We start from the raw sequence: 26,699 nt of genomic DNA on the forward strand, positions 1-26,699 counted from the left end.
TATCTCCTAAGTCATTCCTTTTCAACTCTCTGAAATGATAAGGGACACTTTTTAGCACACAGTATGTAGGCAAAGGACACGTCCCTGCCATTATCTGGGTTGCCCAGACCACAAAGATCTATTACGCAGAAAGCAATTGGCTAAACTGCATGATTTTTTTCGCTTCTATTTTTCCTTTTTATTAGCTTTTCCAAATAATAAAATGCAAGTGCAATAGAGGTTTGATAAAACGTTTATTAAAGCCTAATACCCATCAGACCAAAAAGTACACCTAATGCCGCGTACACATGATCAGTCCATCCGATGAGAACAGACCGATGGACCGTTTTCATCGGTTAACCGATGAAGCTGACTGATGGTCCGTCGCGCCTACACAGCATCGGTTAAAAAAACGATCGTGTCAGAACGCGGTGACGTAAAACACAACGACGTGCTGGAAAAAATGAAGTTCAATGCTCCCAAGCATGCGTCAACTTGATTCTGAGCATGCGTGGATTTTTAACCGATGGTTGTGCCTACTAACGATCGTTTTTTTCCCATCGGTTAGCTATCCATCGGTTAAATTTAAAACAAGTTGGCTTTTTTTTAACCGATGCTTAAATAACCGATGGCGCCCACACACGATCGGTTTTGACCGATGAAAACGGTCCATCAGACCATTCTCATCGGTTTAACCGATCGTGTGTACGCGGCATTAGGGTGCATGAGGGACAGAGAGATTAGGTCTCAAAATAAGGCATTGTTGGAAGCTATACCTAATTATATAATTTGGCCTCTAATGTGGCTTGTTTTGCACATGTGTTTCCAGACTTAGCTCCTGGTTATAACTATCACATTTCTTTATAACCTTCCCTAATGGACTTTTCTTGAATGTTACATTTCCAAGAAGGCTGACTGAGGCAAGAGGTGGATTGGCTCTTTATAAAGGGGGGCATTTAAGGTGGCCATAGATGGATTTAACCACTTGCCTCCCAAGCCAATTCTGACACTTCTCTCCTACATGTAAAAATCATAATTGTGTTGCTAGAAAATTACTCAGAACCCCCAGATTATATATATTTTTTTTTAGCAGATACCCTAGGGAATAAAATGGTGGTTGTTGCAACTTTTTATGTTGCATGGTATTTACACAGCAATTTTTCAAATTAGTTTCTTGGGGGGGGAAAAACCCTGAAGGTAGCCCAATTTTTTTTGCATAATGTGAAAGATGTTACGCGGAGTAAATAGATACCTAACATGTACACTTTAAAATTGTGCACACTCGTGTAATGGCGCCAAACTTCAGTACTTCAAAATCTCCATAGGCAATGCTTTCAATTTTTTTACAGGTTACCTGTTTTGAATTACAGAGGAGGTCTTTGGCTAGAATTATTGCTCTCACTCTAAAGCCCTGTACACACGATCGGTCCATCCGGTGAGAATGGTCTGATGGACCGTTTTCATCGGTTAACCGATGAAGCTGACTGATGGTCAGTCGTGCCTACACACCATCGGTGACGTAAAACACAACGACGTGCTGAAAAAAAGGAAGTTCAATGCTTCTAAGCATGCGTTGACTTGAATCTGAGCATGCGTGGATTTTTAACCGATGGTTGTGCCTACTAACGATCGTTTTTTTTTCTATCGGTTAGGAATCCATCAGTTAAATTTAACCGTTGGATAAATAACCGATGGCGCCCACACACGATCGGTTTGGACCGATGAAAACGGTCCATCAGACCGTTCTCATCAGTTTAACCGATCGTGTGTACGCGGCCTAATGTTTACGGCGATACCTCACATGTGTGGTTTGAACGCCATAATGTCATATGATGTTGTTGGGCAGGAAGTGGTTAAAGTGGTTGTAAACCTCAGACATGAAATATGAACAAAGCATATCCCTCTATAGTGTTTACTGGCCTCAACCCGATAGAACACCTTTGGGATAAATTACAGCGGAGACTGAGAGCTAGGTCTTGTCGTCCAACATCAGTACCTGACCTCACAAATCTAAAAGAATGGTCAATCATTCCCATCGACACACTCCTAAACCTTGTGGACAGCCTTCCCAGAATAGTTGAAGCCATTAAAACTGCAAAGGGTGGGCCAAATCAATATTGAACCCTATGGACTAAGACTGGGATGCTATTAAAGTTCATGGGGCAGATCCACAAAAGGATTACGCCGGCGTATCTATTGATACGCCGGCGTAATTTAAAATTCCCCGTGTCGTATCTTTGTTTTGTATCCACAAAACAAGATACGACGGCATCTGGGATTGATCCGACAGGCGTACGTTTTAGTACGCCGTCGGATCTTAGATGCAATTTTTCGGTGGCCGCTAGGTGGCGTTTCCGTCGAAATCCGCGTTGAGTATGCAAATTAGCTATTTACGGCGATCCACGAATGTACGTCCGGCCGGCGCATTTTTTTACGTAGTTTTCGTTCGGCTTTTTCCAGCGTATAGTTAACGGTGCTGTTATGAGGCGTACTCAATGTTAAGTATGGCCGTCGTTCCCGCGTACAATTTTGAAATGTTTACGTCGTTTGCGTAAGTCGTTCGTGAATAGGGATTTGCGTAGAATGACGTCACCGTCGGAAGCATTGGCTTTTTTCGGGTTTAATTTCGAGCATGCGCAGGACACCCCCACGGACGGCGCATGCGCAGTTAAAAAAAAACTTTGTTTACGTCGGGTCACGACGTATTAACATAAAACACGCCCCCATTACATCCATTTGAATTCCGCGCCCTTACGCCGCCAGAGATACACTACGGCGCCGTAACTTACGGCACAAATTCTTTGTGGATTCGAAAAAAAAAATAAGTTGCGGCGGCGTAGTGTATCTTAGATACGCTGTGCCCAGCGTATTAATGCGCCCAGGTACGTGGATCTACCCCTATGTGCGTGTAAAGGCAGGTGTCCCAATACTTTTGGTAATATAGGGGGTAATCCACAAAAGAGATACGACGGCGTATCTACTGATACGCCGTCGTATCCCTGTTTCTATCTTTGGAACTGATCCACAGAATCAGTTTCCAAGAGATAGACAGAAGATCCGACATGTGTAATTGAATTACACTGTCGGATCTTAAGGATGCAATTCTAGGCCGGCCAGTAGGTGGCGAGGCCATTGCGGCCGGCCTAGAATATGCAAATGAACACTTACGGTGATCCACAAACGCTCCGACGGGCCCGTCGCTCTAATGCTACGTCGTTTACGTCGAGTTACGCCGTGTAAAAATAGGGCTGAATCCTATTTGACCAAGCCCTATTAAGTATGGCCGTCGTTCCCGCGTCGAAAATTCAAACTCTACGTCGTTTGCGTAAGACGTCCGTGAATGGCGTTGGACGCCATTTACGTTACCGTCTAAGCATATGACGTCGGAGCGACGTCAGTTAGCGCAATGCACGTCGGGTAAGTTACCCGACGGAGCATGCGCAGTACGTCCGGCGCGGGAGCTAGCCTAATTTAAATGGGACTCACCCCATTAGATTCGGCCGGACGGATTAGAGTTACACCGCCGCAAATTTCCAGGTAAGTGTGTTGTGGATCGATACCTAACTTAGGAAATTTGCGGCAGTGTAACTTAAATCACTTAAGTTACGTTGCGCTGCGGGGCTGTGGATTTGGCCCATAGTGTATATAAGGGTTTGCAAGAACTTTAAGGTGGTGTTGAACCCCTGCTGAACTGGTTACATTTGGAACCATGCGTGGCCACTTCAGTTAAACAGAAGATGATCCACTGTTCAACCGCCCTGTCAGATAAAAAACATTTAATTGGCGACTGAAATCATTAGCTGCAATGCTGTCTGTGTATTCTGACAGCGGGGGAGGCTCCCCACTATCAGAATACAATAGCGCAGTGGGGAGGATTCTCCCAGAAACCTCGAGTGTGTGGATGGGTTAATCAGTTCTGTTTTTTTCGTTAAGCCGCTATGAATGTATGCCCAGCTTTAGGCAATATAGAACCCTGTATGAACTCATCTTGACACAGCAGAACTCAAATGCACAGAAAGTACCTATAAACAAGCATGACCTTTTTTAATCATTCTTGGTTTAGCCTTGGACTTTGCGCTTTGATGTTTTACATTCACTTCAACATTAAATAATTATTACGGTGATTCCACGCATGGCTGGAGAAGATGAATATACCTGTTCTTTCTCCAATTATACTCATTAACACAAGTTTTACCCTCAGCCCCGGGATGTTCTGGCACCCCATGTGCTTTAGAAATGTACAGTAATTGTTTAATAGAAGCTCTCTGTAATTACGGTTGTCCCAGGACATTCTGAAGACCATCGCCAATGTAAGTTGTCTGACCTCATTAATTCCACTCTGCCAACTCAAAATGAGTTTGTTTACATTCCTTTTTATTATGCTATGCCCTACTAAGATAAGCAACCTCAATGGAAAAAAAAAAAGAATTACAGCAGAACTACAGTGCATCTGAGCACCACAAACCAAAAATACCAGGGCTTTTTTCAGCAGAAACACGGGGGAACGCAGTTCCAGCACCTCTAGCTCTGAATGTATGTAATGGCAAGGGGTGCTGGGGTTTACTGGAGGGTCTATTGATGCTGGCTGCTGGGGGATCTGTTGTTGCTGGAGAGGATCTATTTTTTCAGTGGAAGGGTCTATTTTTGCTGGGGAGGTCAGTTGTTGCTGGTGGGGGATCTATTGTTGCTGGGGGGCTTCTATGGTACTGTGAAACAATTGTTGCTGGGAGACATCTACTGTGGAGTGAGGGGTCTATTGCTGCTAGCTGTTTAGAGTCTATTGTTGCTGAAGGTGCTCTGTTGTTGCTGGCTACAGGGGATCTGTTTTACTTCCTATTACAAATTACATACAAATTACGTAGCACCACAAATTAATACTTGGTTCTGTATCCATTACTGAGAGGTGGGTAGGGAGTGGAACCACGGAATGGTGCTCAGAGGTGGGTAGGGGGTGGAACCACAGAATGGTGCTCAGAGGTGGGTAGGGGGTGGAACCACGGAATGGTGCTCAGAGGTGGGTAGAGGGTGAAACCACAGAATGGTGCTCGGAGGTGGGTAGGGGGTGGAACCACGGAATGGTGCTCAGAGGTGGGTAGGGGGTGGAACCACGGAATGGTGCTCAGAGGTGGGTAGGGGGTGGAACCACAGAATGGTGCTCGGAGGTGGGTAGGGGGTGGAACCACGGAATGGTGCTCGGAGGTGGGTAGGGGGTGGAACCACAGAATGGTGCTCGGAGGTGGGTAGGGGGTGGAACCACGGAATGGTGCTCGGAGGTGGGTAGGGGGTGGAACCACGAAATGGTGCTCGGAGGTGGGTAGGGGGTGGAACCACGGAATGGTGCTCGGAGGTGGGTAGGGGGTGGAACCACGGAATGGTGCTCGGAGGTGGGTAGGGGGTGGAACCACGGAATGGTGCTCGGAGGTGGGTAGGGGGTGGAACCACGGAATGGTGCTCGGAGGTGGGTAGGGGGTGGACACAAGAGGTGACTTGGAAGAAGGGAGTTCCTGCACCTATTCTCTGAGAAAAAAAGCCCTGAAAAATACTATTTAAATCATTTTTAATATCCAAAGCAAACTCACCCCACTATAGTTGCATTACCACATGTGCTGCAAAGAATGAGTCAATGGACCCTAAAAGTTCTTTTTATCCAGTCTGTAGCGTGAGATTGTAGTCACTGTCTAATATGGGAAGTGCTAATTGCTAGATGTGTAAGATAAAAATAAAACCTACCTAGTAACCAGCGTAAAATATATCCTTGGTAACAGAATGCAAAATGCTGAAATGTACTCGTAATGCAGATTTTTATTTCCTCCTTTGCAGAGACAGCCATGGAGAAAGCCCTAATGCTGCTTCTGGCAGTTGTCGTCCTCTCCTTGGGTCATACAGGTATGTATAATTATTTGTCTATAAGAAATATGTATTTTTTTATGAAAATTTCTGCAAAATTTTCAACTAACATTCCATGAGCACGCCTTCAGCTCCGCAAAGATAAATTCTGCATCACAATACAATAAAGGAATACAAATAATATGGTATGATGAGAAATTTATTGTAGATGTTGGTAAATGTAAAAATTATAATTGTAAAACAAAAAAAGCTTTACTATATATTAAATGCTTCAAGCATTCCCAAGGCCATAAGACTCCGACTGTTACGCTTTGATGTACAACCCTATTAAAAATATAAGTCAGCAGTAGGCTCTAGTCATATATAGTTTTATATAAGCCCATTTATTGTATGCCCTTTGATTGTGACTATTCCATATAATGTAAATAAATTAAGTTTTAAGATTTAAAGTGTCAGTAAACACTATTTTTTTTTTGCATCAAAGGCTCCCTATATAAAGTAGAAACAAATAGGGTGCATCAGACCACATTCTATTGTTGTTGCTGTACCTTATATAAATTGATTACCTGCACATGCTGGGCCAGATCCTCAAACGAATTACGCCGGCGTATCTATGGATACGCCGCGTAATTTCAAAGTTCCCCCGTCGTATCTCTGTTTTGTATCCACAAAACAAGATACGACGGAATCTGGGCTCGATCCGACAGGCGTACGTCTTAGTACGCCGTTTGGATCGTAGGTGCATATTTACGCTGGCCGCTAGGTGGCGTTTCCGTCGAATTCCGCGTCGAGTATGCAAATTAGCAAGATACGGCGATCCACGAACATACGTCCGGCCGGCGCATTTTTTTACGTCGTTTGCGTTCGGCTTTTTCCGGGGTATAGTTACCCCTGCTATATGAGGCATATCCTATGTTAAGTATGGCCGTCGTTCCCGCGTCGAATTTTGAAAATGTTACGTCGTTTGCGTAAGTAGTTCGCGAATGGGGCTTTGCGTAGAATGATGTCACCGTCGTAAGCATTGGCTTGTTCCGGTTTAATTTCGAGCATGCGCACTGGGATACCCCCACGGACGGCGCATGCGCCGTTAAAAAAAAACGTCATTTACGTTGGGTCACGAAATATTAACATAAAACACGCCCCCATCACATACATTTGAATTGCGCGCCCTTACGCCGCCTAAGTTACACTACGCCGCTGTAAACTTACGGCGGGAAATCTTTGAGGATACAAAAAAAAAGTAAGTTATGGCGGCGTAGTGTATCTGAGATACACTACGCCGGACGGAGAGAAGCGCCGCGCTTCGTGGATCTGGCCCGCTGTTTGTTTTATCTATAATTCTTTGTGCAAAAAGAAAATATCCAGTAATAATGCCAGATAGCTTCACTTCCTTGTTGCTGGTTGCATCTAGTCTCAAGAGCGTTGCCACCACTATGCCGCATGCGCACGCGCACATTTCCTTCACCAAAAAACTTTGCTTATCCATTGCATGCTCTGTTGTAGGCATCTCTCATCTGTCCACATCTCAGGCAGGAATGGTTCTAGATAGGTGATTGACAGCTGATGCAGGCATGAGAGTCTGACAGGCCCAGTCAATCTGGATTTATTCCTCTCCAATATATATATATATATATATATATATATATATATATATATATATATATATATATATATATATATATAGTGTTTTTGGGGTGATGTGCAGTGCCATTTGACTTCCAAACATGGTGTGTATTATGGCATCCAAAGAGTCCAATTTTGTTTTCTTCTGACCAAACTATATTCTCCCAGTATTTCACAGTCTTGCTTATGTGTTCAACATTTTTTTCCTTGTGTTATTACATTTTATTACACATAACTTAATTTCTGAAATTATTTGTTTTGGTTTCTTTGTATGTATGGATTGCATGGGTTGTTACCTACATGTGGTGAATGTTTCATGCCAATAGCACCTTTAGAAATATATATAGCTAGAAAACTGGTGATGTGTTCATAACTAACTTATTTTACCCACTGTATATGTGTGTGTGTGTGTGTGTGTATATATATATATACAGTATACAGGGCTTTTTTTCAGGGGGAACTTGGGGGAACTCAGTTCCACCACCTTCGGCTCAGACCCTTTGGGGCCTGCTCACCACAATCACTTGTAAACACAGAAGTCTGGTTTCTGTGTTTACAAGTGACAGTCATGCACTCTGTGTGTAACCCCCTAAACTCTGCACTCTGTATGTAATGCAATCCTGGTATTTAATGCCCCTTTAAGACCCTTCTACTGTTTGTGTAATCTAAACGGGGGTCGTGGTTGAGTTCCTGCACCTATTTTCTGAGAAAAAAAGCTCTGACAGTATATAACCTGTATCAATGCAACATTGTACAGACTGTACCTTCACAATTCTAAGTAAACTAGAACCATATGTTTTACTGTCTAAGAGAAAAACGCCCTCTCTTATTCTAAGGAATGCATTGTACATCACTGTTCAGAGGGAATAAGAAAATAAGATTTGTTTTCCCAGATTGATAGCATTGATTTTGCCTCAAAGTCCCACAGGGTCTTACTCATTACAAACTGTATTTTCTTTGTATGTATGGATTGCATGGGTTGTTACCTACATGTGGTGAATGTTTCATGCCAATAGCACCTTTAGAAATATATATACAGGGCCGATCCTAGGCAGGGTGCACAGGGTGCTTTGCACCCAGGCGCCTAGGGTGCATTGCACCCAGGCGCCTGCAGAGGTGGGGGCGCCGAACATCTAACAGACTCTCTAACAGAAGCCCTCTTTGTGTCCATCACAGAGGCCCCCCTTCAGGTCCCAATAAAGTACTCTGCTTCTCTTCCTGTATTTTGTTTATTGTTAACAGATTATGTAAGGATCCCAGGGTAATGAAGACTTCGTGGGGGAGCATCTCTGTGGTTGGGATATTGCCATAGAAACATTTGTAAAGGGGGGGAGTTGGTAAAATGACGACGCCCATGTGGGGGCGCCAGAAATATTTCTGCACCCAGGAGCCTGTGACCCTAGGATCGGCCCTGTATACTGTATATAGCTAGAAAACTGGTGATGTGTTCATAACTTATTTTACCCGCTGTATATGTGTGTGTGTGTGTGTGTATATATATATATATATATATATATATATATATATATATATATATATATATATATATATATACTGTGTGTGTGTGTATATATATATATATATATATATATATATATATATACATATACACAGTATATAACCTGTATCAGTGCTACATTGTACAGACTGTACCTTCACAGTTCTAAGTAAACTAGAACCATATGTTTTACTGTCTAAGAGAAAATCGCCCTCTCTTATTCTAAGGAATGCATTGTACATCACTGTGCAGAGGGAATAAGAAAATAAGATGTGTGTTCATAGATTGATAGCATTGATTTTGCCTAAAAGTCCCACAGGGTCTTACTCATTACAAACTGTGTTTTCCATTGTTTTACAAAACTACACCTCCCTCTACATACTGTATTTAACAAATGTAATTGTGTCTATGAAGTCTTAGAAAGGAAAATGTTTCTAAATGCTTTTATTACCATGAAGATAGTAATTCGGACTTGATTCAAACCATTGTGTTGAGGTAACATGTGGTAAGATATAGGAAAAGTGATTGTCACCGGCGCAAAAATAAGTTCTAAATAATACTATATTGACCTGCTGCAGTGCTGTATAAACCTTCTATGAGGTTTAGGTGAAAAAATTAGAAAGGTGTTGGTACTGCGCTGGTATATTAATGTAATATCAAAAAAATTTATAAGGAAAAAAATTTTTTTTTTAGTTTACCCCAAAAAAATTCTTTTTTTCTATTTGACCCCTATAGTGATATAGTGTTAGATCCAGTATAGTGATATACGTGATGGGTCACTATAGAAACAGCTCTTGTGAACATATGTACTAGCGTGATGCTATGTGCATATGCTGTGCCATCAAAAATAAATAAAAGAATAAATAAATATGGCTACCCCAAATGATGTGCTTGTGAAACAATATTCCAAAGTGCTATAAGTGAGTCTATAAACTATTATGAATATACATGCCCAAGTGTGCGAACATATAAATAATGAATAATATTATTAATATAATACAAATAATACAAATAATACAAATAATATTGGCCAAAAGCCAGTAAGTGCAATTTGACAGAGGGGATAAATACAGTGACAGCAAAATCATCCACCAACTTTTTCTTGAAGACGCAAAACTTGCGAAACGCGTAAGAAGCTATGTGGACAGCGCAAGGGGAGTGTAATTTTAACCAGTGAGACCACAGGTACAGCAGGAGCCAGGAACGCACCCGTACGATAAGCTGGTCAGCGGCTGTCTAAAAGACTGACACTGCCAAAGACACCAGGTGCTGGTTTTAAAGCACCTCTCTTGTGAGTAGTTTTTTATTATGAATTTTAAATAAATATATTTTTAAACGTATTTCACCATGATGAGCCCCTTGGTTTCTTTGAGGCATTGAGGAACATCCTGAGAGGACTCACCAACTTTAACGGAATAAGTTTTTGAGGCACATTACCAGCTGGGGTCTGGTGAGTTTGCATTTCAGCAGTTGGTGGTGGTAGCACTTATCTTTGTCGGGTGGAAGAAGTGACAGCACCCTGTATGCATGAAATATAGCACCAGGATTTAAACTCAGCAACACTTTCTGTTTGGACTGGAATTTGTGAACTGGCGCTTACCCATAATTGGGGACGTGTTGCAGCATGAATGCACATGAATTGTGAAAAACTAATTTTTGGCACCAACGCACTTTATTATTATTTGTATATATTAATAATATTATTCATTATTTATATGTTCGCACACTTGGGCATGTATATTCATAATAGTTTATAGACTCACTTATAGCACTTTGGAATATTGTTTCACAAGCACATCATTTGGGGTAGCCATATTTATTTATTTATTTATTCTTTTATTTATTTTTGATGGCACAGCATATGCACATAGCATCACGCTAGTACATATGTTCACAAGAGCTGTTTCTATAGTGACCCATCACGTATATCACTATACTGGATCTAACACTATATCACTATAGGGGTCAAATAGAAAAAAAGATTTTTTTTGGGGTAAACTAAAAAAAAAAAAAAAAATTTCCTTATAATTTTTTTTGATATTACATTAATATACCAGCGCAGTACCAACACCTTTCTAATGTGGTAAGATATGTATTTTTCTGCATTTTACCGCATAACATAACGTGATGCCATTTGTTTTGAATGGCACCTTGCAAACGTACCCTAACTCAAGTAATTTTACTCTAAGGCACCTTGCAAATGCATCTCCACTCAAGAAATGGTACCCCAAGGCATCTTGCAAATGGACCTCATGATTTGTAATGATACCTCCAGGCACCTTGCAAATGCACCTCAACTCATAAGAGACATAGACAATTTTTGGTAGAAAAACTTGTGCCAAATGTGCAGTGCAGTGGTATTTATGACATGCTGAGATTTCAGTTGACTGCTAGAATAATATAACAGCACACACACATGAAAGTTACATCATCACTGGCCCATCCAGTGGGCACAGTAAAAAATACAAACTTCTGAGTATGGGGAAACAAGCACACCCCTTCTCCTCCTGCCACAGAGTTTGGTGTTTGAATAATCTATTCAATCAAATGGTGGGGAGCTCTGTGATAGTAAAATAAAGGCACTTTATGATGTCTACTGTATTACACCTCTCCAATGTTGTCTCTTTTGTCCATAGTACAGAATACACAGAGCCCAGTCTAAATTGGTGTTCCATTATGCAGCAATTGATTGGGAGGCATTAGGTTCTTGACATTTTGTGTCTAATACATTATATTTCCAATGATTGTCTTTTCCATCTAGTGACCATAATGCAGTATTTTCCTCAAATCTCACAATCAGAAAAATACTGCATTATGACCACTAGATGAGGATACAATACATGTATTAGACACAATACAGGCATTTTTTTCGGGACAGCTGTGTGAATGCTGAAACACTTGACAGTAATTTTTTTTCTTTCAATTTGTATTGAAAACATTTTATATAGTCATCCAACATAAAGGAGATCATCATACACAGATCGCCAGATGGTAACAACATTAGCCCAGGAAAGCAGTAAGACAGTACAGCAAAATAACCCAGACACTAAACAGAGCAAGGAGACAGTAATGATACACATGTTACCAATATGAAGTCATTAAGATCTAAAGAAGGCCTCCCACCTTATCCGGGGGAACTCATTGGCAGGGCTAGATAGTAGAATCATCTACAGCACTATCATAGAAAAAAAATAACAAAATAAAAGAGGAAAGCAGAGAAAGGGAAGGAGAGAAAAGAAAGGTAAGGAGGAAAAATGAAGGATCACAGAGACTGCAAAGACAATGTACAAGCTGGCCCAGATAGTTTCAGTTTAAAGGACAATATTCATATAATGTGCCCATGGTCCCCAAACTCTTTCAAAGTGGCTATTTGAGTCCTGAATAATACCCATAATTCTCTCACGAGACATGATCCAGTAAAGCTTAGACGGCTGGGGAGAAACTAAATACCATCTAGACATAATCTTTAAATTAGCCTCAATTAACAATATAATGCCCTTATAAGACCGGTGGGAGTTGCTATGACACGCTTCCACATCCTGGCCAAAATCGAAATCGGCTTACCAGGCACTCATGTAGGACAATTTCATGGAAGATTCCAGTACGAGCCTATCAATGGTAGAGATTCCACCTCTCTGACCCATATCCTATGTGCACCACTTCCCATAAGGCAGGACCCTAGGGCCCACACTGGTGTCCAGCCATAATGAATGTAAATAATGAGAAGTTTGAAAAAAAATGTAAGGACTTCTCGAACATGTTATAGAGTGAATAATCCCCTATGTGTAAAACAATGGCCTATTCTATAAAGGCCCATATTTAGCCACCACCTAAAAGCCTTTAAATCCATGCCGGGTGGAAAGGTTGTATTGTTGAACAGATGAGCCAACGGATGGAAAGAGGAGATAAGAGCAGTGTTATTTCCTCAGTCTGTCCCATAATACCAAGGAGTGAGAGAGTGTAAGAACCAATATGGGAGGGCGTAATTTTTCAGGTTTTCACTTCAAGTAATCCAGGGTCAATAGACCAACCGCTCGTCGTTTAATAAAGACAAACAAGCAAAAAGAGTACAGCTTGTCTCCAGCAAACAAAAACAATCCATCAATTGCTAGTACAGAGTAATGAAACCTAGTCCCCTCCAACCCAACTGCCTCAGAACCCCCCTTATCATGCATGGATGAGAATCCCTGAGAACTTCAAATTATCCCCCTCAAAGGGACCACAACCCAAATAGTGTGGATATATACCTAATCCAAGAGATATGGAAGGCAATGTGGGCATCCACATGTTGGTGTTGTTTTCTAGGCCTAGAATGTATCCATTCGATTTTTTCTGTAAGACAATACAAAGGGAAAAGATGAAATTATCTTTCACTGCCCTTCCTTCATTAATTAAGGTGACATCATTATTGTCCTTTCCAAGGCTTCCCTGAATGGAACCACTAAGGTGCGTGGTGAAAGCTTGCACCATTAAACTATCCCAGAGCAGTGTAATATTTTATAATGCCTCCCAATAATTTACGGAACTATAAAGGGTGGCAGCCGGAATAAAGAAAACGATAAAGGTTTTGTCATCTTCATCCTGAGAGGCCATGGGACATCTGACAACTTCAATAGAGATACTAGTTTTCTTGGAAGAAGATCCAGCTGGAATTCAGTTTGTCTTGAAAAGGCCTTTTCTGCAATAGAGCACTTTGAAAAAGTGTAACAAGACGATGCATTCTCTGAATGGTCATCTCCAGCTGAGACGCAGAAAACAGCCTTGTTTTACACTGCTTCCAAGCCAAGCCAAAGTTTTTATGAAAGAGAACTTTGAAATAAAATGAGGCCAATACAAAATGAAGTTGGAATTTTTTTTCTTTATAGTGTTATTTTAAAATATTACATATTGAAAACAATGCAGCCTTTTCTTTATTGTGCAGAATGTCCTTCTCCAAGGTTTGGTGTGGCCTTCTTGCTGGTGAAGAATTACACATTTCGGCATTGTTTACCAGACAGATTTTAAAATCTTTTATTAAAACTTTTGCAGTTAGAAAAGTATTATGTGAAGCTAAGCTAACTACGGTAAACTAGGCAGGCTAGGTTTGTAAAGACAAGCAATAGTAGAATGTACTTTAAAGTGGTTGACGGAACTAGCATTTTCAGGAGATGTCTGTAAAGTACCTTGATATTTTATACAGCACATGTTTACTGTAATCGCAGGGTCTCAAGCTGATTTTTATATGTCATGTAAGTTTTAATTAATTATTTTTTAATACCTTTTTTTTTGGTGTGTAATTTTTCTTTCTCTGTGTAGGGCTCTTTTAGGCCTCATGTACACTGCTGCTGGTAAACGGATGTTTAGGAGGTCCTGAACTCTCCTCTATGTTATGTTATCTTATCAGTACATGTACACAGGGGGCTGGATTCAGGTAGCTGCGCCCCTTCTTACGGCGGCGCAGCGTATCGTATTTACGCTGTGCCGCCGTAAGTTTGAGAGGCAAGTGCTGTATTCACAAAGCACTTGCCTCCTAACTTACAGCGGCGTAGCGTAAATGGGGCCGGCGTAAGCGCGCGTCATTCAAATGATGTTGAGGGGGGCGTGTCTTATTTAACTTAGGTTGACCCCGCGTATTTTACGTTTTTTACGAATGGCGCATGCGCGTTCGTGAAAAAATCCCAGTGCACATGCTCGAAATTCCTACGCAAATCGTCCTTGCTTTCGACGTGAACGTAAATTACGTCCAGCCCTATTTGCGAACGACTTACACAAACAACGTAATAAATTCAAATTTCAAAGCGGGAACGACGTCCATACTTAACATTGGCTGCGCCACCTAATAGCAGGAGCAACCTTACGCCGAAAAAGCCTAACATAAACAACGTAAATAAATTGCGCCGGCCGTACGTACGTTTGTGAATCGGCGTATCTAGGTAATTTGCATATTTTACGCCGAAAACAACGGAAGCGCCCCTAGCGGCCAACGTAATATTGCACACAATTCAACGCGCCCGCATTCAAGTTACGTCGGCGGAGGAAGCCTATTTTTTTGGCGTATCTGCCTTTGAGAATCGGTGTAACGATACGCCATCGCAGATTTGAAATTACGGGGGCGTATCTGGAGATACGCTGCCGTAAAAGCTTCCTGAATCTACCCCAGGGTCGTTTATAGTCATTTCTAGGCAGTTGAGTTTAGAGGCTTTTTCTGGAACCCAAAAAAATGCATTCAGAAGCTATGTTTAGAGGCATTTCAAGTGCCAAACATGGTAACTCGCATTTAGCAGTGTTTCGTTGACAGACGTTATTCATTTGAACAAAAATATAAAAAAAAAAAAATTTAAGCGCTTCTAGATGCAAACGCTGCTAAAGGCAGTATATAAACACGGCTAAATGGCCATTTTAAGATGTCCGTTTCTAGCTGTCAAGTTAAAACATTCAGGAGAGGTTGAACAACGTCTCTTGTACATGAAGCCTTAAGACCAGTCCTGTGGTTACTGGTAGCTTTAATGCTATATACAAAAAACAAAGATTTGGGGGGCACATCCTAATAGATGTATGTTTTTTCGTTTCCTTTTTAATGCTATATAAACCCCCTTAGTTGGGAGGGTTTAATGGAGAAGTGGTGGTTGTGTTTTTGGAAGGAACCCCTGAGAGAAGGATCTTTGTTTGTTGGGAGAACTCAAGAATTAAGCTCCCACTTCAGAGTGTGTAGAGAAAGAGACTGTACAACCCCAACACTGTGGACATTGGGTTTCCCTGGAGTTTGTTAAACATTTGCAGTTGCACTTAAACTTGAAATTATAGATACTGTAAGTGATTGGGATTTGCCTGAGAAAGAGGTAGTTGGTCAGCTTGGAAATATAGTAATTGGGCTTTGCCTGAGAAAGAGGTAGTTGGTCTGCTTGAAAGTATGGTATGGATAAGTGATTGGACTTTGCCTGAGAAAGAGGTGGTTGGTCTGCTTGGAAGTACGGTATAGATAAGTGATTGGACTTTGCCTGAGAAAGAGGTGGTTGGTCTGCTTGGAAGTACGGTATAGATAAGTGATTGGACTTTGCCTGAGAAAGAGGTGGTTGGTCTGCTTGGAAGTACGGTATAGATAAGTGATTGGACTTTGCCTGAGAAAGAGGTAGTTGATCTGCTTGGACGTATAGCTACAGTAAGTGGTTGGGCTTTGCCTGAGAAAGAGGTAGTTGATCTGCTTGGAAGTATAGCTACAGTAAGTGGTTGGACTTTGCCTGAGAAAGAGGTAGTTGGTCTGCAGCCGCCTTGCTGCAGTGTGGAGTATTCGGGTTTTCCTTCTTCTGATCTAATACATAGGATCAAGTGTCATGGCTTCCTGATGACCCTTATATTGCAGTGGGGCCCTGGAGCTATCAGAATTAGAGAGGCCTATTGAAGCAAGTTTCCCTTTGACATCATTGAAGCTGTAAAAAGTGAGTTCAGAGTTAGGACTTTTGGGTCTCTGACCCCCATAACTGGAAAAATAGGAGTGACCTATGAGCTAAAGAACACAGTCGACCCTGTGGACTTTCTTAAAGTGGTCCTTTTCTCAGCCTATGCAGGAAAAAGTAAAAGGGTCATTTAGCTCTTCCCCAGCTGCAACTTTGCTTTGTTCTCTCGCTGCTCCATTCAGCCGCCAGGTGAAATACCTGGCGTTTCTTGATATGAGCAAGCACTTAACTCACCCATCATGTGACAGTGCTGATGTCTCATGATTGGACCAGCTTTGTCACGTGATGGCAAGCAAGGAATCTATAGCCTATTGTAAACTCTAACAGGCAGGTTTGGTTCTTACACAGGGCTCTCTCCCACCAGTCCTGGCAGCCGAATGGTGTGACACGAGAGCAATGGAAGGGGCAGATATGCTTCTACAGATGGGTAGAGTTAAAATTAAGCTTTGCCCTGTATGGGAAAAGGAAAGGGGAACTTTATCCTTTGCTGCCCATCTACTCTGAGGTATGCACATACAGAGAGAGACTACCTCATCATCCAGCCATTTGTTGTTCTGCAACACAGTGTAATCTGTAGGACTAGAGCTTGGTCCCTAAAGCAGCATTATAAGGGAAAGGGGGGACTGTAGCAGAGCTCAGACTGAGAATGGGAGGGGAAGAACAGAGAGCCAATCAGAAGTGCTGCTGTGGTAACAAGAACCAATGCATGCTGATAGGAGGAGAGAAAAGAGTGATAGAGGGATGTGCTAATCATTGGGCCGCTATCGGGTCACTGGCTGGGAAAAGGACGAGACCTGTCAGTGTTACTTCACTGCAGCTGAGAAAAATCAAGTCTCCTGCCCTGCCAGAGAGAACTGTTCTGTGTGAATCTCAGAACTGAAGGGACAGAAATGGAAATTCTTTGGTAGGTAAACCAGTGCCCTTATATGTATTATATCCGTGTCTCTTCAAAAGACTTAAAATGTTTCTGTCTTCAATTTTAAATAACCTTTATCTTTTTGATTGTTTTTAAAGATGGTGAAGAAAATACCGGAGCTTTGTTAAAGGTAAGTTTAGAAATAAAGATTTTTTAAAGTGCATCTGGGGTGTTTACTCTTGCGTCACATTTGGGAAGATTTCTTCTTATTCACCAAAAGCCCATATTTCTCTCAGCTGGCAGGACAACGCCATGGGTTGCTGCAGGAACAACTGGTGTGCATGGCCAGACATCTTCCCCATTCATTTTCAGTCAAATCATACCAACGTTTCAATGTATTATTCAGTTTTGTGATTGTGTCATTTTGTTTAAATTATAGGAAAGAACAAAACGTCAAATTACAAAAACTCTGACTGTCACCACAATTTTGGTAACCTATTTTTATTTTATTTTTTTAAGTTCCTTAATCATTGATTCTTTTTTAGTTTGTATTTGAAGCAAAACAAATAAATATTGAAGTATTTTTTCTGTGTTTTATGGTTATGTTTTGGTTTAGCCATTTTTTTTTATGTTGGTTTTACGATGTCATGTTTTTGTTGTTTGCTTACATTTTTAACACTTTTAGATTTCTAGTCTCTGCAAGAATGCATAAACTCTTCACATTTGGTACTTTTTTGGAATACAGGAAAAGCCTTTTGCGATGAAGACTGATTCAGATGCCTTGGAAGGCTATGCCATTGATCTTCTCGCTGAACTCACTCAGTCTCTGGGATTCAATTACACATTGCATATAGTGAAGGATGGAAAATATGGATCCAAAGACCCAGAAGAAAACTGGAATGGAATGGTGGGAGAAATCATCAGAAAGGTGAGTCAATGCTGGATAACAAAAAAAAGAAAAGAAAAGTGCTTTAATCATTTAAAAAAAACGTTTTAGAATTTGATGTGCCAAAAATGTTCCGATCCATTGATCTGTTATTACACCAGACTAATACATTTCTAGGCATTCTTGATAAAATTTATATTTATTTAATCAAATGTGTTTCCAATCCTATTATGGTCTAGCAAGGTGGTGTCCAAACTGCAAGCCTTTGCTTGCCTTTATCAGAATCCTGAGGCACTGTTTCTTCCACTGACACCACTGATGGGGCACAATTCCTCCAACTGGCACCATCAATGGGGCATAATTCTCCCCCACTGATTTAAATCATGGAACACTATTGCTCCCAATGAAATAAAAAATAAAGGGGCACTATTCCCTCTGTTGAAACCAATGATGGGGCACTATTCCTCCCACTAATACAGTGCCAATGATAGGGCATTCTTTTTATCCCCACTACACAAACTGATACTGGAGCACTTTCTACTCCCAATGGCCACAGACTGCCCCCCACCTTAAAGCCTGTGACCCTGTAGGTAAATGCTAAAAAAAACACAGCTCCTAGTACAAAAAAAAATTGTGTAAGTGTAGGGGGAGTCTTGTGAAGGACAGTTGACATCCCTTCCACATTTTCACCAATAACTCATTGGGTGTCAAGTGTAAGGGTCACTCAGGAGGCCTACCCTAGGGTGGGTTCTTCTGGGCAACTCCAGGCGACCAGAAGGATTATACAGTGTGTTGTAACATCAGGTTTACAGCTTGCTGAGGTCATTCTCATAATTGCCAGGACTGTGGTCATTGAAATGACAAGCATTAAGGCAGTCCTCCAACTCAAAGATCATTTATATACCTTTTGTGTACTACTATTTGGGCAATTATAGTCCCATAAGGGGGAGTTCCTTCTCCACCCTACTGACTTTTTGGAATGTAGGCCCAGCCTATTGGTCAATTATACCACTCCTTTCCTTTTTGTCCTCCAATGCAAAGATGAGCCCCTTGTGTCTAGTTTTATGTGAAGTCCTTGCAGAGGACATGGTCCCATATGCTACACAATTGTACAGGTGTATGTGATGCATTAGGAGGGACATGCAGAGCTTACGTTCCACTCCACCGGTCAGCGTACTGGTTGCAGTTAACCTTTTGAGATGTTACTAGAATGGTTACAGTTCTGTAACTGTGTGCGATTACAGGCTGTTGCAGACTCAGACCCTTGTGTGTGTGCGCCAGGACCCCATGTGCACCCCTTGAATGACGTCAGCACAGGCTTGTCGCATTTAACAACTTTTACTAAAAGTGTGGCACGATACATACAACATGGCAGAGCGTCCTTTCCTTATCTAACCCTAATAGTGGCTGCCCCAGAGTAGCTGTAAGGGTCAAGTCCTTGTGGGTGAGGTCTGTAGCTGGTAGGACTCAGTGGGAGAAGTTCAAAACTTGGGTGAATTCTGAAAGCCGGTGCTCCATAGAAGAGATGCAAGTCTTTGCATGCCCTGTACAATCCCGTCCTTTTGTTCACTGACCCAATGCCCTTCAAACCTCTGCCTTTTATATATCACAGGACGGGAGGCTGGACTCCAAAGCCTGCAAAAAGTTAAACATAACAGATTTAATACTTCCCCCCCCCCCCCCCCCCCCCCCACCTGGGCAGCAATACTAGTCTAGCAAGCATTAGCACTGTAAGCAACCTGCCTACAAGCTGATGGTAGAAAGGACTTTTCTCTCGCTATATAACAGGGGTGACACAATGGGAAAAGTAATCTTTTATCCAATTTGGAGAATTCCTTTAATTCTTTAAAATGTTGTAAACATTGCTAGCAATGCATTTATTTTTTATGAACACTGTCCATCATACTGTATGTCCTTGGTCCTACTTTCAATGCAGCACAATGTTTGGAAACCTTGGCATTTCCTATTAACTAATGGGGGTTAAAAAGGTGAACTGGCAAGTTTGCGAGGCTCTGTAGCCAGCGGGGCCTTATACACAGGCAATTGTTACAGTAACAGATGTATTTCACAGCTTCCTAGGAGTATTTGCAGCTACAGACCCAGATGCTTCTTGGCATTTCTATAATGTGATCAGACAGCTATGCCTGATAATTATGTCTCTGAGAATGAAATTTCATCATGAGCTGTCTCTTGGGGAACACAGTCTTCTTGAACAATGAGGGGGGGGGGGGGGATATAGAAGTTTTTAATGCCTTCAGCAACAAAGTTCACCCCCTCCAAACTGCCAAAGCATAGCGTAGCATGAACAGAGGAATTCCTGCCTGAAAATTTCCAATCACCTTATCTTAGTTTATATGTTTGATATATGCATGGTGAGAAATTTAAAGGGCTTAAAGTGGTTGTATACCCAAAAATTAAACTTTACATGTAAATACGTCTCCTAATCTCCTTAATCAATTGCAATATGTTATTTTTGCCTACCTGCATTGTTTTTCCTATAATCGCTGTATTCCCGAGTGATGACGTAGACACGCGCAGGCGCCGTATCGTCGTTAAATCCGGCAAGCCGAGACCCGGCCAGGTACATTCATGGTTTGTCGGGGCTGCATCATTTCCTGTTGTTGACGTCAGCCCCGACATCCCGCGATGGTTAGGCAGCTATCTTCACCCCAAGAGGATCATGGTTACCATGTGACTCCAACGTCACAGGGCTAAAGGAGACAGACGGCGCCATTATCAAAAAAGGAGAACTAAAGAGAAGTGCCAGATAACCTTTGTATGCATCTGGGCTGCATACAAGATGGTTTGATTAGTTAACTTACTGCGCACGCGCGGGATTACACAGCGCAGAATTTACTGTCGGCGGAAGTAGAAAGGGAACTAAACAAGGAAGACCACAACTAACATGGCGCGGATATAACAGCAGAGGTGATTTTACACGATCATCTGTAAAACAGTGAGTAAACAAATGTAGTTCAAACCATAGCGCTCGATTGTTTTAGAACTGTTTGACATTCAAAACCATATGCATGGTTAAATTAGGACCGGAGGGTATACAACCGCTTTAAGATAGGTCTGTAACTCATAACATATAATTATAATAAGTTGCCATCTTGCATAAGTAAAACATACCCTGTAAAAACAGGAAAGGTTTGGGGTGCTATTAAGGGCTAGACCATCCAAAAGTAAAATTTTAGTTACAGGTGGAGCCTAATGGGCTGAGTTAGCCTTTCGCCTCTTATATATTTTAGATTAATGGGCAGCACAGTGGCTAAATGGGGTGGCACTTCCGCCTAGTAGCACTAGGGTTGTTGGTTCGAATCTCAACTGCGGTACTACCTGCCTGGACTTTGCTTTTTCTCCCTGTGCCTGCGTGGGTTTCCTCCAGGTACTTTGGTTTCCTCGAACACTCCAAAGACATGCTGGTAGGTTAGTTGATTCCTGTCTAAATTGGTCCTAGTATGTGTATGTATAAATTTGAGCTAGGGAGTCGGGACCTTAGATTCTAAGCTCCTTACAATGGGACTGATGTGAATATACAATATACTGTATATATGTAAAGCACTACATAAATTGACAGCACTATATAAGTACCTGTAACAATAACAAACCGTGATATCTCCCTCCATAATTCCCAACTTTTTTTTTTATGCACCTGAGGGTTTTGAGTGTTCTGGCTCACCTTGATTGTTTTCTTTTTTACATGAAAGTAAAAAGAAGTAAAAAATAGAATAAGAAAAGTGGGGGAGCATGCACACCCTGAAAGTAGCATAGATATCCTAAGAGCTATATAAATCAGGTGATTTGAATCTCCTGTATCTACAAAATAAAATGTCAGCTTTGAGTTGACTGACCTTTAAACTAATTCATGTAACCCCATTTTGAAATATTGGATGACAAAATCAAGAAATCGCTGGTCTGTTGTGATTATGATTCAAAAAGAGTAAACACATTTGATGGATAATAAATGGCTTCAGCCAAACACGGACTATGCGTGAAAGAAAAGTTTTTGTGTTATCATTCATATTCTCTGAAATATGGCCAAGAAATCATAAATTCTGCCAAGGTATGTAAACTTATGAGCACAACTGTAATATATATTTATATATATATATATATATATATATATATATATATATATATATATATATATATATGCATATGCATGTGTATTTGAACTTTGGTGTGCACACCCTAATGCAAGAGGTTGCACACAAATATGGAGTCCAATATGCAATGTATTTTAGGATTCCTTTGTCGTAATCTACAGTACCTTCACATCTCTATTCTTACTTTTTTGTTTTGTTTTTCTTTTAAAACGTTTAAGACTCAACAACATATAGAATTTCCAGAAAGAACTCATCTGAGCACTACTAAAACTAACCTTCCCATAACATATGGCCATTTGGTTTTAAAGGGGTTGTAAAGGTTTGTTTTTCTTATTTTCTAAATGGGTTCCTTTAAGCTAGTGCATTGTTGGTTCACTTACCTTTACCTTCCATTTACCTTCTAAATGTTTTTTTTCTTTGTCTGAATTTCTCACTTCCTGTTTCTCCTCAGTAAGCTTGCCCCCATCATCCGAGCCATTCTGGCTGGGGGTTAGTCAGCCAGAACAGCTTACTGAGGAGGAACAGAAAGTGAGACATTCAGACAAAGAAAACAAAGAAAAAACACATTTAGAAGGAAAATCGAAGGAAAAGGTAAGTGAACCAACAATAAACTAGCTTAACTGCTTGCTGACCAGCCGCCGTATAATGGTTTTACGGTGGCAGGTCGGCTCTGCTGGGCGAGATCACGTAGCTATACGTCAAATGACCTATCATCTGTCTACACAATGTATGAACAGCGATTTGTCATTTCCCTATGTCAGTCCACCCCCCCCTTTAGTTAGAACACACCCAGGGAACATGATTAACCTCTTCCTCGCCTCCTAGTGTTAACCCCTTCATTGCCAGTGGCATTTTTATAGTAATCAATGCATTTTTATAGCACTGATCGCTATAAAAATGCCAATGATCCCAAAAATGTGTCAAAAGTGTCCGAAGTGTCCGCCATAATGTCGCAGTACCGATAAAAATCACTGATCGCCGCCATTACTAGTAAAAAAATATAATAATTAAGAAAAATGCCATAAAACTATCCCCTATTTTGTAAACGTTATAACTTTTGCGCAAACCAATCAATAAACTCTTATTGCAATTTTTTTCTATGAAAAATATGTAGAAGAATACGTATCGGCCTAAACTGAGGAAAAAAAATCTTTTTTTATATATATTTTTGGGGGATATTTATTATAGCAAAAAGGAAAAAATATTATTTTTTTTCAAAATGTTCACTTTATTTTTGTTTATAGCGCAAAAACTAAAAACCGCAGAGGTGATCAAATACCACCAAAATAAAGTTCTATTTGTGGGAAAGAAAAGGACGCCAATTTTGTTTGGGAGCTACGTCGCACGACCGCGCAATTGTCAGTTAAAGCGATGCAGTGCCGAATCGCAAAAAGTGTTCTGGTCTTTGACCAGCAATATGGTCCGGGGGTTAAGTGGTTAGAGAAACCTATATAGAAAATAAAAAACGAACCTTAACAACCCCTTTAAGAAAGACTAAAAGGGCACCCAAATCATTTTACTGGTCTGCCATTGAGCTAGGCAGTGGGAGGTGGGAGGCCAAGGGCCATCTTCCTCGTTAAATGTGCATAATGGAGTTCAACAGTTTTCATGACTTCCAGGCCACATTTGAAGCTATATTCGGGCATATCTGTATGCCAGTATTGCAATCCTGCTCGCACTTTATACCCATGACATGATGCATTTTCTTCTTCTAGGAAGCCGATTTGGCCATAGCACCTTTAACAATTACATCTGTGAGGGAGAAAGTCATATCCTTCACTAAACCCTTCATGCAGACTGGGATTGGTATACTTCTAAAGAAAGATACAGCCGCTGAGAGCTCATACATGTTCGGTTTTCTGAACCCATTCAGCAAGGAATTATGGATAGGAATCATTATATCCTATGTGATCACCAGCCTCTGCCTGTTTCTTGTTGGAAGGTAAGAATGGGTTGGAGTAGCTAAATAAAAATCATATGCATGTGAAATGTTATTTTTGTTTGATGTAGAAGAAAATTGACTTTAATAACGACTTAAAGGGGTTGTAACAGAATTTTTTTTTTTTTTCATAATAAGCATCCTTTACCTGCAGACATTCCTCTTTTCACTTCCTCATTGTTCGTTTTTGCTCAGAAGTTGCTCTATTTCTTCTCTGTTCTGTTCACTTCCTGCTTGTCTGATTTTACTGACCACCGTGATGGGAGGCTTTACTGCGGTGGTCAGTGACGTGCTCACCCCCTCCTGGGAACTACATCTGTGTGGCAGGACGCTCTCTACGTGTTAAAGACACGGTGTGAATTACTGGGCGTGCCGCAATTCATACTGGGAAATGTAGTTCTTACATGAATGAGCGCCGCAAACCAGGAAGTGAATGAGAGAACAGAAACTAGAATGCTGGAGGTGATATAGATGAAGGAATTTAATAGGTATTTACTTGTTTTTTAACAGAATCATTACACTATTCTGTCTGTCTACCTTGCAGACATTAATTTTAGGCAATTTTTTTTTTCCTTTACAACTCCTTTAACCACTTATATACTGCACCATTTATGTATAAACTATGTTGGTGAACAGGGGGTTAAAGAAGGACACACAGAACCCGTTTTTAGGGCTAATGAGGGTAAATGCAGTCACCAGGGCTATATAATCTTATGCAGGACATAGAGATGACAGGTTTACTTTAAACATACTTCTAGGTAGTACTTTGATACAAAATATATTTTAATTTGCCATAATGGCAATACATGTGGTGTCAGACAATGTTTCACATAGCAGGTTTTCCTTTTGACAGGTCCCCTTTATATGAAAATGTAACATTACGTTACTTGAACTAAATTTATATGTGGTCTTATTATTATGCATTAAGACCAAAATGACTAATAACCGATTGCCTGCAGTTCTCTTATATTTTTACAGATTTTCCAAGGTGCAAATGATGTATTCCCATTTATCTCATACCTCTGTCCTTAGCTGTAATGTCAATGCTGTATTTAAATGCAATGAGTAATGTATTTCCATGTACTGTATTTGCTGGCGTATAAGACTACCTTTTACACTTAAAAAAACTGGCCAAAAAGCAGGGGTCGTCTTATACGCCGGGTCAGCTGCTCGGATGCCTGCTGGATGTGCGGTAATCCTGTATGTAGCTTTGGCTACATACTGTATATACCGCTTAGCCAATCCCGGTGAGCCTGCTCGGATTGGAGTAACAACCTCTGCCAATCCTAGCAGGCTACATACAGTGGCCTGCTCAGATTGGCTTTGAGAGTCAGAGAGGCATGGGCTGATGATGTTACAGCCTCTGCCAATCCAAGCAGGCTTTGTATTAATTAATAGAATACATTGCTCGCCGTGATTGGCTCCAGCTCAAGCAAGAAGGAAGAAGAATATGACTCCCGAAGGAAGAAATATGAAGCGTAAGAAGCCTCATATATGGTGAGTACAGGCAAAAAAATCTTAAAAAACTGTAAAACTAGGGGGTCGTCTTATACGCCCGGTCGCCTTATACACCGGCAAATACGGTATGTAAATTAGAGATGTAGAGGGCTAAAAGTGGAGATAAAAACAGCACCCGCATAGAAAACATCTAATTTGTATAAAGAAAATTGACCATGCCAGGAGCGAGAATGTGTTGGCACCACTGATGGACTGTTCTGTGACTAGGTGCAGACATCTCTAAATACAGTTAGCTGTCTTATCAAAGTGTGGGTGGATAAAGAGAACCTGTATAAAATAAAACTACAAAGACAGAGATTTAGGAGAAAAGTATAAGGCTGAACTCCAGAGAAAGTAGAAATACAGCAGGAATTATACCCCATGTCTTTTTCAGCAAGTGTAGTACCCACGGAACGTGACCCATTTAGGTGGGTTGTGTTTAAGGGAATCACATTTGAAGGGGAGTTCAGGGTTCGGCATAAAGCAATTAGTGAGGCAGTAATACAACACTCAAGTGATCTCTTCAGAGCGATCTGAACACAGATCACTCTTATGGCTTCATTCACACCTTGGCAACAAAACGCCCGACGCTCGATACGCTGGAGGGGCGAATTTCCATTGCTGTCTATGAGATGGTTCATATCTCACGCCAAACGCCGAAACGCCGTACGCCTGCCGTCTGAAAACAAGTCCCGGACCCTTTTGTTCAGGCGGCATTGGCGTTCGGCCATAGACAGCAATGAAAAGGATTTGTTAAAAAAAAAAAAAGTTAAACGAATCGCTGCAAAATACGCCGCGTACGCGGCGTTACTTGTCGCCTAGGTGTGATTGCAGCCTAAGAGAGCAAAGCTAGTGTGAACAAGCCCTTAAAAGAGAAGTATGTGGGTTCCAAAAACATTTTTTTTTACTCACCTTGATCAAATGCTCCATCTTTCCCCCACCACCTCTATGAGTGAGAAGTGAGTGATCAAAGACCACTGATTGCTCATTTCTCAGTCTACAGTAAGCAGAGGACTGGTGACTGTCAGTCAG

At 41.2% G+C, this 26,699-nt stretch overlaps 1 protein-coding gene across 2 annotated transcripts in view; it reads left to right on the forward strand.

The window, feature by feature from the left end:
• Positions 1-26,699, forward strand: part of LOC120915427 (probable glutamate receptor) — a 58,320-nt gene that overhangs the window by 16,964 nt on the left and 14,657 nt on the right. For both annotated transcript variants that reach the window (XM_040325919.1, XM_040325918.1), the window contains 5 exons: positions 5,800-5,865; positions 17,395-17,426; positions 17,676-17,726; positions 17,982-18,164; positions 23,947-24,173. In XM_040325919.1, coding sequence (XP_040181853.1) covers positions 5,808-5,865; positions 17,395-17,426; positions 17,676-17,726; positions 17,982-18,164; positions 23,947-24,173 — 551 coding nt within the window. In that variant the 5' untranslated portion in view covers positions 5,800-5,807. The remainder of the gene's footprint in view (positions 1-5,799; positions 5,866-17,394; positions 17,427-17,675; positions 17,727-17,981; positions 18,165-23,946; positions 24,174-26,699) is intronic.

The sequence above is a fragment of the Rana temporaria genome, chromosome 10 (genome assembly GCF_905171775.1).
Source record: "Rana temporaria chromosome 10, aRanTem1.1, whole genome shotgun sequence".
NCBI lineage: Eukaryota > Metazoa > Chordata > Amphibia > Anura > Ranidae > Rana > Rana temporaria.